This window comes from Nerophis lumbriciformis, linkage group LG19 (genome assembly GCF_033978685.3).
Source record: "Nerophis lumbriciformis linkage group LG19, RoL_Nlum_v2.1, whole genome shotgun sequence".
Taxonomy (NCBI): Eukaryota; Metazoa; Chordata; class Actinopteri; order Syngnathiformes; family Syngnathidae; genus Nerophis; species Nerophis lumbriciformis.
The window spans coordinates 24,299,125-24,314,124 of NC_084566.2; the positions used below are offsets into that span (position 1 = coordinate 24,299,125).

Consider the following 15,000-nt stretch of genomic DNA (forward strand, 5'->3'; position numbering starts at 1 on the left):
TTCCTGTTACGTCACATAGTGATGCCGATACAAACAAACATGGCGGATAGCAAGGTATAGCGACATTAGCTCGGATTCAGACTCGGATTTCAGCGGCTTAAGCGATTCAACAGATTACGCATGTATTGAAACGGATGGTTGTAGTGTGGAGGCAGGTAGCGAAAACGAAATTGAAGAAGAAACTGAAGCTATTGAGCCATATCGGTTTGAACCGTATGCAAGCGAAACCGACGAAAACGACACGACAGCCAGCGACATGGGAGAAAGCGAGGACGAATTCGGCGATCGCCTTCTAACCAATGATTGGTATGTGTTTGTTTGGCATTAAAAGAAACTAACAACTATGAACTAGGTTTACAGCATATGAAATACATTTGGCAACAACATGCACTTTGAGAGTGCAGACAGCCCAGTTTTCATCAATTAATATATTCTGTAGACATACCCTCATCCGCTCTCTTTTCCTGGGGGTCTGGCGGCAGATTTCTTTGACTTTATCGTTGGAAATGCATCTGCTTTGAGTGTCGCAGGATATCCACACATTCTTGCCATCTCTGTCGTAGCATAGCTTTCGTCTGTAAAGTGTGCGGAACAAACGTCCAATTATTTGCCACTTTCGCATCTTTGGGCCACTGGTGCAACTTGAATCCATCCCTGTTTGTGTTGTTACACCCTCCGACAACACACCGACGAGGCATGATGTCTCCAAGGTACGGAAAACAGTCGAAAAAACGGAAAATAACAGAGCTGATTTGACTCGGTGTTTGTAATGTGTTTGAGAAAATGGCGGATTGCTTCCCGTTGTGACGTCATCACTCCGAGAGCGAATAATAGAAAGGCGTTTAATTCGCCAAAATTCACCCATTTAGAGTTCGGAAATTGGTTTAAAAAAAAAAAGGTCTTTTTTCTGCAACATCAAGGTATACATTGACGCTTACATAGGTCTGGTGATAATGTTCCCCTTTAAAGAAATTTGACAAAACAGTATAACACCCCAAGCAAAAAAATTAATCAACAGGCGTGTTGGGGCCAATGGTCGATGCTGTGCGGGTGCTACAATAGGTACAGTGAGTTTACATTGACACTGAAGATGCAAAACATATTTAAAAAAGGTCAACAGGGCTCAAGTAAGACAAATGCAGTCTTAAAATGACTCGACCATTACACCCAACAAGACTGAAGCAGAGCTAATAAAAACCAGATACAGGGCCTGACATACGTGTCTTATCAACAAAAAAAACTGAGCATATTACAAAACTGCAGTGACTACCTGTGAATTAAAGTGGACTTTACATCTCACCATGGTAACACTAAACAAATATCTCCACATCTCAAGGGAAAGATAAAGAAGGTTAATGAAACAAAAGGCTTGCACACATTTTAGTAGTGCAACTAATTAGCGCTCTACGCCAGGTAACGTACAGGTTGTGTGTTCATTGATTGCACACCCCTAACAAACACTCACACACAAAGTGGTAACTGCACATTACTTTTAACCCTTGTGTTTAACTTGTAGGTGTAAGTTGGGCTACTTCAACTTGGAAGCCAACAACCCTCAAGGCTGCACCCCGTGTTTCTGCTTCCAGCACTCGTCCGTGTGCCACAGCGCCGATGGCTTCAGCGTGCACACCGTTAGCTCCTCCTTCTCTCAAGGTAACTCCGCCCACTAGCCCCATGCTAGTATAAAAAAATGTTGCAATCAGTTCACATGTGTACTTACACTTAAAGGGTCTGTTTGCAACATTTACACAGATGCCTAGAGGGCGCTAACTTTCAAATGTATTTTAAGCCCTATGTCCTGCCCTCTTACATCTTTTACGATGTAACTACGTACGTACGTAACACGTGTGCGCACATTAGCTTTGAGTGTTGTCAGCTAATAATAGCCATTTGAATAGTTAGTGTTAGCTGTCAATGAATGTATTGTGTATACTATCATAACAACATGATTGCAAATTGTTCGTTGCTTCTCTTGTTTTTGTATGTGTGCACGCGCTCCCTGCGCATATGCGTTGACGAGACAGGGTAAGTAACTGCCGTAAACACCAATCATTTTATTTGGGCCGGTAAAAAGTGTAATTAAATTAACTTAGTAATTGGGAAAAATATAGACAATTGTAAAACAAATGTGTTCTGATAAATCACTCGTGGTAACATAAGTATGTTAAATATGCTAAAATGTAACTGTGAGCAAGTTTCAAACAGCCCCTTTAAGTCTTTTGAGTGCATAGGTGCGTTACACTTAATGTGTACACTTAGCCTTTTAAAGTACATATGTGTGTTCTTATTGAGAAAATTGCAGTACACTGTCAGTACCAGGATGTTGTCCTCAAAACACGCTAAATGGTGAGTGTGCCGTGATGGACACTTGACAGCCTCAATAGTCACCATCTTGGCTGTGTAGCGGCAGGCGAATGGGTTAACTTGAGTGGTTGCAAATCACTATTAAAAAGGAGAGATGAAGAAGGTAAATATTGTAGTATTGTTACTTCAGGTAAGTGTGCAATGGCAGTATTGGATTTGGGACAGCAGTAGTACACAGTGCAAAGTACAAAGTATACTTATTAAAGGGAATTATACCATTTAAACCCAGTCGTTGATTTCCCACTTGTGCGTGTGTGCAGATGAGGAACAGTGGAAAGGTGAGCAGCGGGATGCTTCCGAAGTGTCGGTGCAGTGGTCTCCAAGCGGACAGGAGATCTCCCTTATCTCGGAGGATTACTTCCCGATGTACTTTGTGGCTCCAGGTACTCTTCCAAGTGGACCTTGCATATCCCATGACATGTATGCAGGAAAAAAGTGATATTACACATGTCTTCTTTTGTGTCCCAGACAAGTTTTTGGGGAACCAGTTGCTGAGCTACGGCCAAAACCTGAGCCTGAATTTTCGAGTCGACCGGCGGGACACACGCTTGTCGGCCGAGGATCTGGTTCTGGAGGGCGCCAACCTGCGTGTAGCCGTCCCCCTCATCGCCCAGGGCAACGCTTACCCCAGCGAGAATATGCAGACATACATGTTCAGGTGACTTTTGCTCCGGTTTCACCTTCAGAATGAAAATACATGTCGCTGACTCTAATGTGTGATGTTCTTAAGACTCCATGACAGCACCGATTACCCCTGGAGGCCGGCCATCAGCCACTCGGACTTCCAGAAACTTCTCCACAACCTGACCTCCATCAAAATCCGCGGCACATATAGCGAAAGAAGTACGGCAAGGAAAACACACTTTCTGTCGCGTGCCCTTTTACGACGCTCGCTAACTGTAACCCATCTCTCCAGGTGCCGGTTACCTCGACGATGTCTCCTTAGTGACGGCAAGACGGGGCCCGGGCGTTCCGGCCCGCTGGGTGGAGCAGTGCACGTGTCCTCAGGGTTATCAGGGTCAGCACTGTGAGCAATGCACTCTAGGATTTCGCAGAGCTCGCCCTGACCTCGGACCTTTCAGTCCCTGCGAACCCTGCAACTGTAACCGCCACAGCGATTCCTGCCACCCGCAGACAGGTGACTGCTTGCTGACCTCTTGATACTGACATATGCCTGTTTGGGTTGCTAACATTTGCATGTGCACGTTTCCAGGTGCATGTGAGTGTCAACACAACACAGCCGGGCTGAGCTGCGAGCGCTGCAAGGATGGTTTCTATGGCGACGCAACCAGGGGCACGTCTGTGGACTGTCAGGCATGTCCGTGTCCTGCGGGAGCCACGTGCGCTGTGGTCCCCAAAACTGGAGAGGTGGTCTGCACCAACTGTCCCACCGGCACCACAGGTATGTCCAGATCCCGCCAGATCTCCATGGCAACACAACAGTGCTAACGCTGTGTCCCATTACAGGTAAGCGCTGCGAGGTGTGCGACGACGGCTTTTTCGGCGACCCGCTGGGCAAGGCCGGTCCAGTGCTGGCCTGCCGGGCGTGTAAGTGCAGCGACAACATCGACCCCAACGCGGTGGGAAACTGCGACCGAGGCACAGGCGAGTGCTTGAAATGCATCTACAACACCGCCGGCTTCTTCTGCGACCGGTGCAAAGACGGTTTCTACGGCAATGCCATGGCATCAAACACAGCCGACAAGTGCAAGCGTAAGTGGCTCACGTGACTCAGCACTCACTTGCCTTTACAAGCAAAGCATCTCGGGATCTCATTCATCCTCCTCAGCCTGCTCCTGTTCTCCACTCGGCACTGTGGACCGGCAGACCAGCTGCTCCCAGGTGACGGGTCAATGCTCGTGTCTTCCCAACGTGATCGAGCGTGACTGCAGCGCTTGTCAGCCGGGATTTTTTAATCTGCAAAGCGGCAATGGCTGCGAAAGGTAAGACGGTCTGCACCTGCTGACGTCCAGTTGGCTGATGCGTCTTACACTCTGCCTCCTCACAATCCCTCAGGTGCAACTGTGACCCCATCGGATCCACAAACGGGCAGTGTGACATCACCACGGGACAGTGCGAGTGTCAGCCCGGCGTCAATGGGCCGCGCTGCGAACGCTGCGAGGTCAACTTTTTTGGCTTCAGCTCCTCCGGGTGCAAACGTATGTACGCGTCAGCCTGAACACAATATATACTGATCATTGTTTGACCGATGTGGGACCCTTACGTGATCCCTGTTTGACCCCCCCCCTCCAGCTTGTGACTGCGACCCCGAAGGTGCCCAGTCGGGTCAGTGCAAAGAAGATGGCCGTTGCGAGTGCAGGCCTGGCTTTGTGGGCGCTCGCTGCGACATGTGTGAGGAGAACTACTTCTACAATCGCTCGGCACCTGGATGCCAGCAGTGTCCATCTTGCTACAGCCTGGTCAGGGACAAAGTGAGTGGAGACACCGCGTTGCGCGCAAACTCTGCTTCGGAACTTGATACTAACCTGAGATCACTGTGCACAGGTCAACCAACAGCGCCAGAAGATCCACGAGTTGCAGACACTCATCGATAACCTCGGATCGGGACAGGAGACGGTGAGCGACAAGGCCTTCGAGGACCGGCTTAAGGAGGCCGAGCGCGCCATCGTTGACCTCCTAAAGGAGGCCCAGTCCAGCAAGGGTAACGCTGCATTTTGGACTTGCTTAAGTATGTCTTGATCATGTCTTGAATGTGCCTTGAACATGTTTCCTAACTCACCATGCCAGATGTGGACAGAGCCCTCATAGAGCGCCTAAACAACATCAACAACACCCTGACAACGCAGTGGAACCGTCTGCAGAACATCCGCAGCACAGTAGACGACACGGGGGGTCAAGCGGACCGTGCCCGCAATCGTGTCCGCCAGGCGGAGAATCTGATTGACCGAGCCCGCCAGGAGTTGGACAAGGCCAAAGAGGCCATTGGCAAAGTGGTGCGTGATTTCAGTGTTGTCGATGAAAGCTAGGGATGGGTATCGAGTTTGGAAATTTTATAGGTACTGACCGAAAACCGTCGGTACGACTGGGCACCCAGTCATGTAAAATCAAGCGGTGCCATACCTTGACACGATTGTTGCACATGACGCAACGTCCGGTTGAAGACTCGGCACCGGCTCAAGCACTTAAACGGAAAAGAAGTCGTCAAGCACTCAGAGCGGACTCAGCCGAACTGCTTCTAGATCAGTGGTTCTTAACCTGGGTTCGATCGTACCCTAGGGGTTCGGTGAGTCAGCCTCACGGGTTCGACGAAGCCTCCGCCGCGGAGGTCAAGACACACCCAACTCATCGTGTAAATAAAAACTTCTCCCTATCGGCTTTATGGATACGGCAACAGCAGAAGTCAGACTGATTTGCACGTGTGTAATTTGTTGTGAGTTCATGCATTGTGTTGGTTTTGTTCTTTGAACAAGGTGATGATGATGCACAGTTCATTTTGTACACCAGTAAAAAAAACATAACTGTCTTGAATTTGGAAAAAAAAAAAACTTTTAATTTTTCATTAAAGAAGGGTTCGGATAATGCGCATATGAAACTGGTGGGGTTCGGTACCTCCAACAAGGTTAAGAACCACTGCTCTGGATAGTGTTACAATTTTCCACACAAACAAAGCAAGAAGGCGCTCAACAGCGCTGTAAGGTTCCACTTTTCAAAATGCGCTAGTTCGATTGGACCTGCCATAGACATGCTACTGATTGAAATCAATCATTCATTCATCCGGCGTGGCGCAGTGGAAGAATGGCCGTGCGCGACCCGAGGGTCCCTGGTTCAATCCCCACCTAGTACCAACCTCGTCATGTCCGTTGTGTCCTGAGCAAGACACTTCACCCTTGCTCCTGATGGGTGCTGGTTAGCGCCTTGCATGGCAGCTCCCTCCATCAGTGTGTGAATGTGTGTGTGAATGGGTAAATGTGGAAGTAGTGTCAAAGCGCTTTGAGTACCTTGAAGGTAGAAAAGCGCTATACAAGTACAACCCATTTATCATTTTCTACTGCTTGTCCCTCTCGGGTTCGCAGGAGGGCTGGAGCCTATCCCAGTTGCACTCGGGCACAAGGCAGGGTAACACCCTGGACAAGTTGCCACACATTACTGATTTTAATTGACAATTTCAACACAGTGGGCTTCACGGTGGCAGAGGGGTTAGTGCATCTGCCTCACAATACGAAGGTCCTGAGTAGTCTTGGGTTCAATCCCGGGCTCGGGATCTTTCTGTGTGGAGTTTGCATGTCCTCCCCGTGACTGCGTGGGTTCCCTCCGGGTACTCCGGCTTCCTCCCACTTCCAAAGACATGCACCTGGGGATAAGTTGATTGGCAACACTAAAATTGGCCCTAGTGTGTGGATGTGAGTGTGAATGTTGTCTGTCTATCTGTGTTGGCCCTGCGATGAGGTGGCGACTTGTCCAGGGTGTACCCCGCCTTCCGCCCGATTGTAGCTGAGATAGGCTCCAGCGCCCCCCCGCGACCCCAAAGGGAATAAGCGGTAGAAAATGGATGGATGGATGGAATTTCAACACATCCAAATTTGGTAGTCAAAACTACAACTAAGATGCACGTTGCAATCAAACAGCAAGTGTGTAATAAATACAATACTTACAGTATCAACACTTTGTAGGGTTCAAAAAATAAAATGAATTCAACTTAATGGTTAAACTTTCCTGGAGAAGGCCACACACACTGTTGCCTACTACTATTGCCATTTGACGTCTTGGAATTGTCTACTATAATACGCTACTATACTTGCAAATGAGACACGGAAGTGTAAGAAAACAAGATAACTGGACAGCACAGATGTTAAAAAAAATAGCATTAATTAACACATTTGAACACACACAAGTACGAACAATTGGTACTGTTGTTGAGTACCAGTATTGATTCCCAGGTACCAGCAATTAGTACCGTATCGATTAGGGCACGTATCCCTACTGGAAGTATCCGTCTTTCATTGTTTGTCTCCATGCAGGACATCAAGGCACCGAGTGGCGGCGGCGATCCCAACAACATGACGCTGCTGGCCGAGGAAGCCCGCAAGCTGGCGGACAAGTAAGAAGATATTCATTATAGGTTGTGGAAATGGACTTAAAAATTAAGGTGCTGACCATGTTGCCCTGTTCTCAAATAAAGGCATAAGATGGACGCTGACCAAATTGAAAAGATCGCCAAAGACGCAAACGACACATCCACCAAAGCGTACAACCTGCTACTCAAGACCCTGGACGGCGAGGGAAAGACCAGTCAGGAGATAGACGAGCTCAACAGGAAGTAGGTGTTTCGCAGAGTGAGGGGATTAAACACGCTTGTTGACCACTGCTTTTTGTTTAGGTACAATGAGGCGGTGGAATTGGCCAAGAACTTGGAGAAACAAGCCAACAAAGTTCAGGCAGAGGCTGAGGACGCAGGAAACCAAGCTCTGAAGATTTTTGCCAACCTCACCAGCTTGCCACCCTTTGACACCCAAGTCTTAGAGGTCACCACCACCTTCCAGAAGAAACGCTATGTACCCCTTCCTTTTTCTAAATACTTCCACTTCCTGTTTGCAGGAGGATGCCAACAAGATCAAGAAGGAGGCAACAGACCTCGACCAGCTGATCGATAAAACAGAGAAGGAGTACAAAGACCTTCGAGATGACCTGAGGTCCAAAGAGCTGGAAGTACGCAAACTTCTGGAGAAAGGAAATAGTGAGCAGCAGGTATGTCTGCCCCACTCGCCACAAGTCACATCCACTGTCACGCATTAGTCGACAACCTCTTCCTGTCCTTTAGACCGCCGATCAGCTGCTGGCCCGAGCCGACGCTGCCAAGGCTCTCGCCGAGGAGGCAGCTAAGAAAGGCCAGTCTACCTTCCGAGAGGCTGAGAATATCCTGGATGACCTTAGAGGTGCCGACTCCCGCCTCTTGTCATTTGTTGATAAACGTTCAAAGTTTAACGTTCAAACACACTCTGGAACCCTTCCTTTAGATTTCGACCGTCGTGTCAATGACAACAAAACCGCAGCAGAGGACGCTCTGAAGAGGATCCCGTCCATCAGTGCCACTATCGCTGCCGCCAATGAGAAGACTCGGCAGGCGGAGGCGGCGCTCGGCACTGCGGCTGCAGACGCCCGTGAGGCAAAGAGTAAGGCGGAGGAGGCTGAGCGAATCGCGGGGAATGTGCAGAAGGTGAGCAGGACAAGGTGACGTGAGCGATAACGTGACAATGACATGTTTGTGTTCCCTGTGGCTCGCAGGGGTCAGCCAAGACCAAGGAAGACGCCGAAAAGGCCCTAGAGGACTCCAATAAGCTGGACGGTGAGGTGGATGCCATGATGGATCAATTGAGTGCAGCTGAGCAGGAGCTGAGCAGGAAGAAAGCGGAGGCGGATCAGGACATGATGATGGCCACCATGGTAGACCCCACCCACCAATATGTTTCTCAAATGTTCTCCACACGTCTCAACACTCCTTTTTCCTGACTGCAGGCGTCCGACAACGCCAAGGAAGCTGAGGACAATGCCCGTAAGGCCAAGAGCGCCGTCAAGATGGTCCTGGGCACCATCACCGCCTTGTTGGATCAACTCGGTAAGTCCTGGTTGCAGGCAGCGAGAATGCATCAAGTCACAGCTGCTGTGTCCCCACAGGAAACATTGACAAGGTGGACCTGAGCAAACTCAACCAGATTGACGAGTCACTGAAGCGCGCCAAAGGCAAGATGGCCGATAGTGAGCTGGACAGAAAGCTTATGGAATTGAATGACGTGGCGCGGACGCAGGACGCCATGATCAATGACTACGACCGGCAGATCCGCGAGATCCGCGCTGACATCGCCAACCTCAACGACATCAAGAACACGTTACCTGACGGCTGCTTTAACACGCCGTCTCTTGAGCGGCCTTAACCCTGCCCCTGTCTAGCAGACACGCCCACTTGTACCAAAAGCAGTTTTTAAACTTGTCTGTTTTTTTTTTTTTGTTGTTTGTTGTTTTTGTTCCACTAGCGTGCTTTCGCTAGAATGAACTCAGTGACGGAGCAAAGCCGTGCACAGAACCAGAACCACAAACCCAACGTGACTGCACACATTCGCTGCACACAGGAAGTCCCTCCCACTGCCAATTTCCTGTGTGTAAGCTGCCATTACCCATCATGCCCCGGGAGATGCTGGCTACTTGAGTGTCAGTTAGCAGCACGCCACTGCTCATAGTGCTTGTTAATTCACGTAGACGGCAAGACAGCCAGCACAGGAAGTGACGTCTGAGTGCAGCCTTGTAAGATTTGATTTTCTAGCCTATGCGGATTCACTCTCACCCATGCCACATTCTGAGGGAACAGCAGGCGGCCGTCTTGGGACACCCTTCAGCTAGCAGATGCTAAGCTAAACCCGCTATCAGTCAATCATGCTAACCAAGCCAGCGACTAATCAAAGTATGGATGTCCCACCTCTGCTGGCCGATGTTCCCTCAATATGTTCTCGCGTGAAGCCCCGCCACCCACGGAGTCCACGTCTGACACTATGCAACTTTTGTACATTTTGTTTTCTGATACACTGGTGCTAATTATATTTGTGTGAATGTTTATTTTTATTTGTGTAAATACGCGCCTCTCAAACAGAACCTGCAGGTGCACGTGCACGCTCGCCACGGCCCAAATGTTAGTTTGTTGGATTTTCATTAAGCTGACTATTGAGTATTGTTGTATCGTTTGATGGCATGTCTGAAGTCACATGACTGAAGTTAACAAGTAGTTAACCTTTTATTTTTATTTTTTTTAATGAGTGTTTGTGCCTTAATATGAGTTTGTAATCACACTCCTGGTGGTCCTTCAAGCCGTCTACGTATTGAAACAGGTTCTCATGTTGGACCACTACCACTCTTCCCTCCAGCCACACGTGTATATGTATATGTATACAGTGTACAATAAACAACAGTATTTCTAAGTTATGTAGCCTACCAGTCGTTGGTGCTGCCCATCTACTTCCTGTTTCCTGTTAATGACCTCACCCAGTGTGACCTCGCCAACATAACATTTAATAATAAAAGTTTATTACTTGACTGTTGTTGTTTTACTGCAGAGATAATATTTTTTTTGATTACATTAAGTCGACATGCAGTCTTAGAAAAGACCAGTAGGTGGCGGCGGACTGTTAAGAAAAGTAAAAGTAGAAATAAGTGGATTGTGTTATTACCACAAATGATTAGTTATTATAGTTGCTATTATATATTTTGAAATTGTCAACTTTTTCACTAAAAAATGTGTTATGTGACTAAAAAAAAATCAAACTGGTCAAATAAATAATGACCATTAATCGATTAGTAAACTCCTCGCCGCCCCTCAGAACATAGGAGCGCGCTCCGGTGTCGGGCTCGTGCACGTCTGTCGGGGGCGCGCAGGCTCGCGGTCACTTCCAGCGAGTTCGTGTGGACTTGGCGGCCGCCATAGGTCCACTCTTTTCCGGGGACGAGACAAGACGCCACTGTACTTTGCTGGTGGCTCCAGGCCACTGAGCTGACCCGCAGGAGTGGAACCATGAGGCGGAGCAGTCCGGACCACCGGAGGGCTAGCAGCTAGCTCGGCTAGAGCGAGCAGGCGAAAGTGTTGGCGCGCTTTGTGGACAAAAGTCAAGTTGTAAAGTTGATATTTGGCGTCCGGAAGTTTTCGTACAAAGAAACAAAGTTTGGAGTTACGGGAATGGACTCGGACTCCCTCACCGGCGACGTGGACTCTCTACGCGGCGGACTAGTGGACCGAATCTTGTCGGACACGGTATGCCAATATCAGGGATGGCTCCTGGTTTACGGTAAGCCGAACCCAATCCCAGTCCCCGTCCCCCCTCCCTCCCCACGTCTTTTCTTCGTCATAGGTCAAAGGTCAGCTGGCTGGGTTCAGTGAGTGATGACATATGTGATGTCACCAACTTGCGTCTCTCTGTTTAGTCTGGTTTCCATAGTAACGTCACATTTTGTGAATGAACTCAGCAAAGATGAAGGCCCTCCCCCTCACTTGGCTCAGGACTCTGATCCATTCCTCACTTAGAACCAGAACCGGTCCAGAAGTGACTTACATCCCTTGAACTCGTGAGTCACCGTCAGAAGGCGAGCACAACACCCGTGTGACCACAGGCGCGTACTTCCTGGTCTGCCGAGGTGGAACAGGAAGTGGACAATTTCCTGTGGCGTTCAACAGGAAGTTGCTGCAGGATTTCCTTCCCAAACTTAAAATAACTTTAGGGAAAATTCTTCATTGTTTTCATCCTTCTCCATCATTCGATGAAGGAGAGGAACTTCCTGTCCATGTGGTCAGTGGTCCAGACTGACGGCAAAGACTTCTGGGAGTCCTCGATGTTGGATATTTTTAGTTTTTCAACAGGATGGAGGTCTTGGACCCACCAAAGCACTGGAGAGGCCCTCTCCTTCTATATTTACTACTGTGTCTCATTGTTTCCTTTTGCCGCAGTGGAGGCTTCCTGGAGCAGGAAGTGACAGGAAATAGCAATAATAGTGCGTCACATGCACGCACTCTTGCACAGGTGCGCATACTAAGATGGCAGCTCTCAACCAGCCTAGGGTTACACTCTGGAGGCTGCCGGTGTGAAGTGGACTTTCTGTTTGCCTTTACGGCCTTTGAGGGCTGCCATGTCACATGGCGTTCACACTCAGCTGACCCTCCAGTGATCACATGGTGTCTCTGATGCGATCACATGTAGGAAGTAGCTGCTTGCCTGACAGGAAGAAGCTTTTAGACGCCGCCTTCATTCACTCTTGTCATCAAATCAACATCGTCTCACTTCCTGCTCACAAAGGAACCACAGCCTGCTGGAACCAGATTGGCCCCTTGATGCCACACTTCCTGACAGGAAGTCGTTGAAAAGGCACAGTGACTGTCGGTGTGAAGCCGCTTGATGATCGCTGATGGTGTGTGCTCCGCCATGTTTGGCTCGGTCCAGAGGCCCAGAACGACTAAGCGTCGGTGCCTGTTCAGGAGGGCGCCTTCGCATCAGCCATTGGAAACCTATCTGCTGACAAAATGTGCCAAGATGGCTGCCGCAGAATGTGAAGAGCCGAGCACAGAGCCACTAAGGTTGAGCCAGCGTGACGGTCTTCTCCCAGCGGGAACCGAACATCTGCGCACTATACTGAACGTTCTTCATATAGAGCACGCTACTTCCTGTGTCCTGGAAATGATGCTACTCCAGAAGGCACAGCCAGACCCAAACCAACAATCCATCTGGCGCTTCTGGCAAAGGACTAGCAGAAGTGTGGACCTTGATGAAGGAATGTCTGGTAGGACCTACTCCCCGTAGGACATGCCCACCTTTTGTAACTTCTCACATTGCCACTCTTCTCTTTTTCCAACTTGCTAACACTATTGCTAGCCACTCGCTAGGAAACATGACTCAGCAAGCATCACTCAATAAAACATCAGGGTCAGGTCACATGACTCGCTTTATCCGAGTCCTGAGTCCCAGCTTTGGACCTTTGACCACTCCTCCCACACCAACCCATCATGCAAAGGCAGAGTAAGGTCGATACAAGGCTGAAGTTGTTTCATTTGAAACAAAGGCCAGGCCATCGTTCCCCTCCGTGTCACATGACCCGTGTCATTGATCACATGATGACATACTCTTGACGTTTTCACAAAAACACACAAAAATCAATGGGATGCTTTTTGCTACACACAACTCAGATTTGAAATGTACTTATTGTGTGTGTGTGTCAGGGTCACACCCATTGCTATTCTCAGACGACATCCGCCCCCAGCCTATCCCATCCCATCCATCTTGATAAAGTTATGACGCAATGTTTCTGTACTCTGATTGGTTGATGTCTGCTGTGTTTACTGGTTGCTATGGGGACAAGACCTGCTTGCTGCTGGTTGTCACACAAAGCAGCCTGTGTGTGCTGGGCACGCATGTGTGAGAACAGGTGGCCAACATTCCCAGTGAGGTTGAAAAGAGTCAAGTTTCTCAAATGGTTGTGTGTTCAGTCATCATCATCATAAAGAAGCGTGTCCACAGCTCTATGCAGGTCTTGGTGGCATCAGGCTACGTAAGACCACCTGCAGCATGATGCCTGTACTGTACTTCCTGCCTTTTGTTGACACGGACTAACAGCTCCTGTACTTATGCGGACCTTTAAGATCCAATTCCTTTGTGGAGTTTTGAAGGTGCAGTTCTTAAGTAAGAAAAGAAGTCAGGCCAACTCTTAAAATTTCAATCGCAAGTTAAGGCATCTTTTCAGACTCGTGCCTCTTACAGGTGCACCCTGACCTGCAGTTGCATTAATTATGGCATTTGTGTTTCAGATGTCAAGGGTCCTCCGGCCCACCGCCTCTCGTGTGGCCAGAGTCCATATTTAGACGGTGCCATGTGGGAGAAGAAGTTGTGCTTGTTGACGGACAGCCAGCTCCTTATAGTCAGCAAGGATGAGCAGGTGAGACAAAGACATCATCATGTGGTCTTCAAGTCCCGTCTGAATAATGCAGCTCTTTCATCCTCACAGAATGAGGCCCAGGAGAAGACATCGGACGCAGCAAAGGCTCGCAGCCTACGTAGGACCGTCAGTGTCCCCTCGGAGGGACAGTTCCCTGACTTTCAGCCAGAGGGCCCCATCAAGTTAGGTAAGACCAGAACCATGTCCAGAGAGGGTATGGACAATTCAGTTTCAGACAAGCCTCAAATGATTGGTCAAAATCCCTCACGTGACAACAGAGGGCCATGTTTGGTACCAACTTTGAGCTGGCCACAGTTGGAGAGATGCGTACATTGCACTTCCTCATTCGATTTGTCTTTTAATTGAATATTTTTTTTGCCATGTAAACATGCCTTGTTGTGCAGCATGGGGCTGCTCCACATGTAAAAACTGCGGGAAGCTTTTGCATCACTTTCCCTGCAACCCAGCGAGGAGAAAAGTATGGGAAGTGAAGTTTCACAAAAAAATCCATACACAGTTGACATACTCTTATTTCAACAAATCAACAGTCAATTAATTTATAGAATGTACATAGCAAAAATCAAGTACAAAAAAAATAAAATATATATATATATATTTATATATATACACCGTATTTTTCCGAGTATAAGTCGCACCGGCCGAAATTGCATAATAAAGAAGGAAATAAACATTTATAAGTCACACTGGAGTATAAGTCGCATTTTTGGGGGAAATTTATTTGATAAAACCCAACACCAAGAATAGACATTTGAAAGGTAATTTAAAATAAATAAAGAATAGTGAACAACGGGCTGAATAAGTGTACGTTATATGACGCATAAATAACCAACTGAGAACGTGCCTGGTATGTTAACATAACATATTATGGTAAGAGTCATTCAACATATAGAACATGCTATACGTTTACCAAACAATCTGTCACTCCTAATCGCTAAATCCCATGAAATCTTATATAGTTTCTTACGTGAATGAGCTAAATAATATTATTTGATATTTTACGGTAATGTGTTAATAATTTCACACATAAGTCACTCCTGAGCATAAGTCGCTCCCCCGGCCATACGAAGGTCCTGAGTAGTCCTGAGTTCAATCCCGGGCTCGGGATCTTACTGTGTGGAGTTTGCATGTTCTCCCCGTGACTGCGTGGGTTCCCTCCGGGTACTCCGGCTTCCTCCCACCTCCAAAGACATGCACCTG

General features: G+C 48.2%; 2 protein-coding genes across 7 annotated transcripts in view; both read left to right on the forward strand.

Annotated features, from left to right (window-relative positions):
* lamc1 (laminin, gamma 1) overlaps positions 1 to 10,404 on the forward strand; it is a 46,846-nt gene extending 36,442 nt beyond the window's left edge. Inside the window, exons 8-28 of the mRNA XM_061979191.2 lie at positions 1,517 to 1,653; positions 2,625 to 2,747; positions 2,833 to 3,022; positions 3,095 to 3,207; positions 3,281 to 3,502; positions 3,578 to 3,766; positions 3,832 to 4,077; positions 4,154 to 4,307; positions 4,381 to 4,523; positions 4,618 to 4,796; positions 4,870 to 5,026; positions 5,113 to 5,318; positions 7,344 to 7,423; positions 7,505 to 7,642; positions 7,703 to 7,847; positions 7,921 to 8,070; positions 8,144 to 8,258; positions 8,340 to 8,539; positions 8,608 to 8,766; positions 8,839 to 8,938; positions 8,998 to 10,404. Coding sequence (XP_061835175.1) covers positions 1,517 to 1,653; positions 2,625 to 2,747; positions 2,833 to 3,022; positions 3,095 to 3,207; positions 3,281 to 3,502; positions 3,578 to 3,766; positions 3,832 to 4,077; positions 4,154 to 4,307; positions 4,381 to 4,523; positions 4,618 to 4,796; positions 4,870 to 5,026; positions 5,113 to 5,318; positions 7,344 to 7,423; positions 7,505 to 7,642; positions 7,703 to 7,847; positions 7,921 to 8,070; positions 8,144 to 8,258; positions 8,340 to 8,539; positions 8,608 to 8,766; positions 8,839 to 8,938; positions 8,998 to 9,254 — 3,403 coding nt within the window. The 3' untranslated portion in view covers positions 9,255 to 10,404. The remainder of the gene's footprint in view (positions 1 to 1,516; positions 1,654 to 2,624; positions 2,748 to 2,832; positions 3,023 to 3,094; positions 3,208 to 3,280; positions 3,503 to 3,577; positions 3,767 to 3,831; positions 4,078 to 4,153; positions 4,308 to 4,380; positions 4,524 to 4,617; positions 4,797 to 4,869; positions 5,027 to 5,112; positions 5,319 to 7,343; positions 7,424 to 7,504; positions 7,643 to 7,702; positions 7,848 to 7,920; positions 8,071 to 8,143; positions 8,259 to 8,339; positions 8,540 to 8,607; positions 8,767 to 8,838; positions 8,939 to 8,997) is intronic.
* A 285-nt stretch (positions 10,405 to 10,689) lies between these two features.
* Positions 10,690 to 15,000, forward strand: part of rasal2 (RAS protein activator like 2) — a 20,289-nt gene continuing 15,978 nt past the window's right edge. For 2 of the 6 annotated variants that reach the window (XM_061979181.2, XM_061979185.2), the window contains exons 1-3: positions 10,690 to 11,150; positions 13,655 to 13,782; positions 13,852 to 13,969. In XM_061979181.2, the coding sequence (XP_061835165.2) occupies positions 11,042 to 11,150; positions 13,655 to 13,782; positions 13,852 to 13,969 (355 nt within the window). In that variant the 5' untranslated portion in view covers positions 10,690 to 11,041. Of the gene's footprint in view, positions 11,151 to 11,748; positions 12,634 to 13,654; positions 13,783 to 13,851; positions 13,970 to 15,000 lie in introns of those variants that run through there. The other 4 variants (XM_061979184.2, XM_061979179.2, XM_061979178.2 and 1 more) reach the window with 4 other exon arrangements.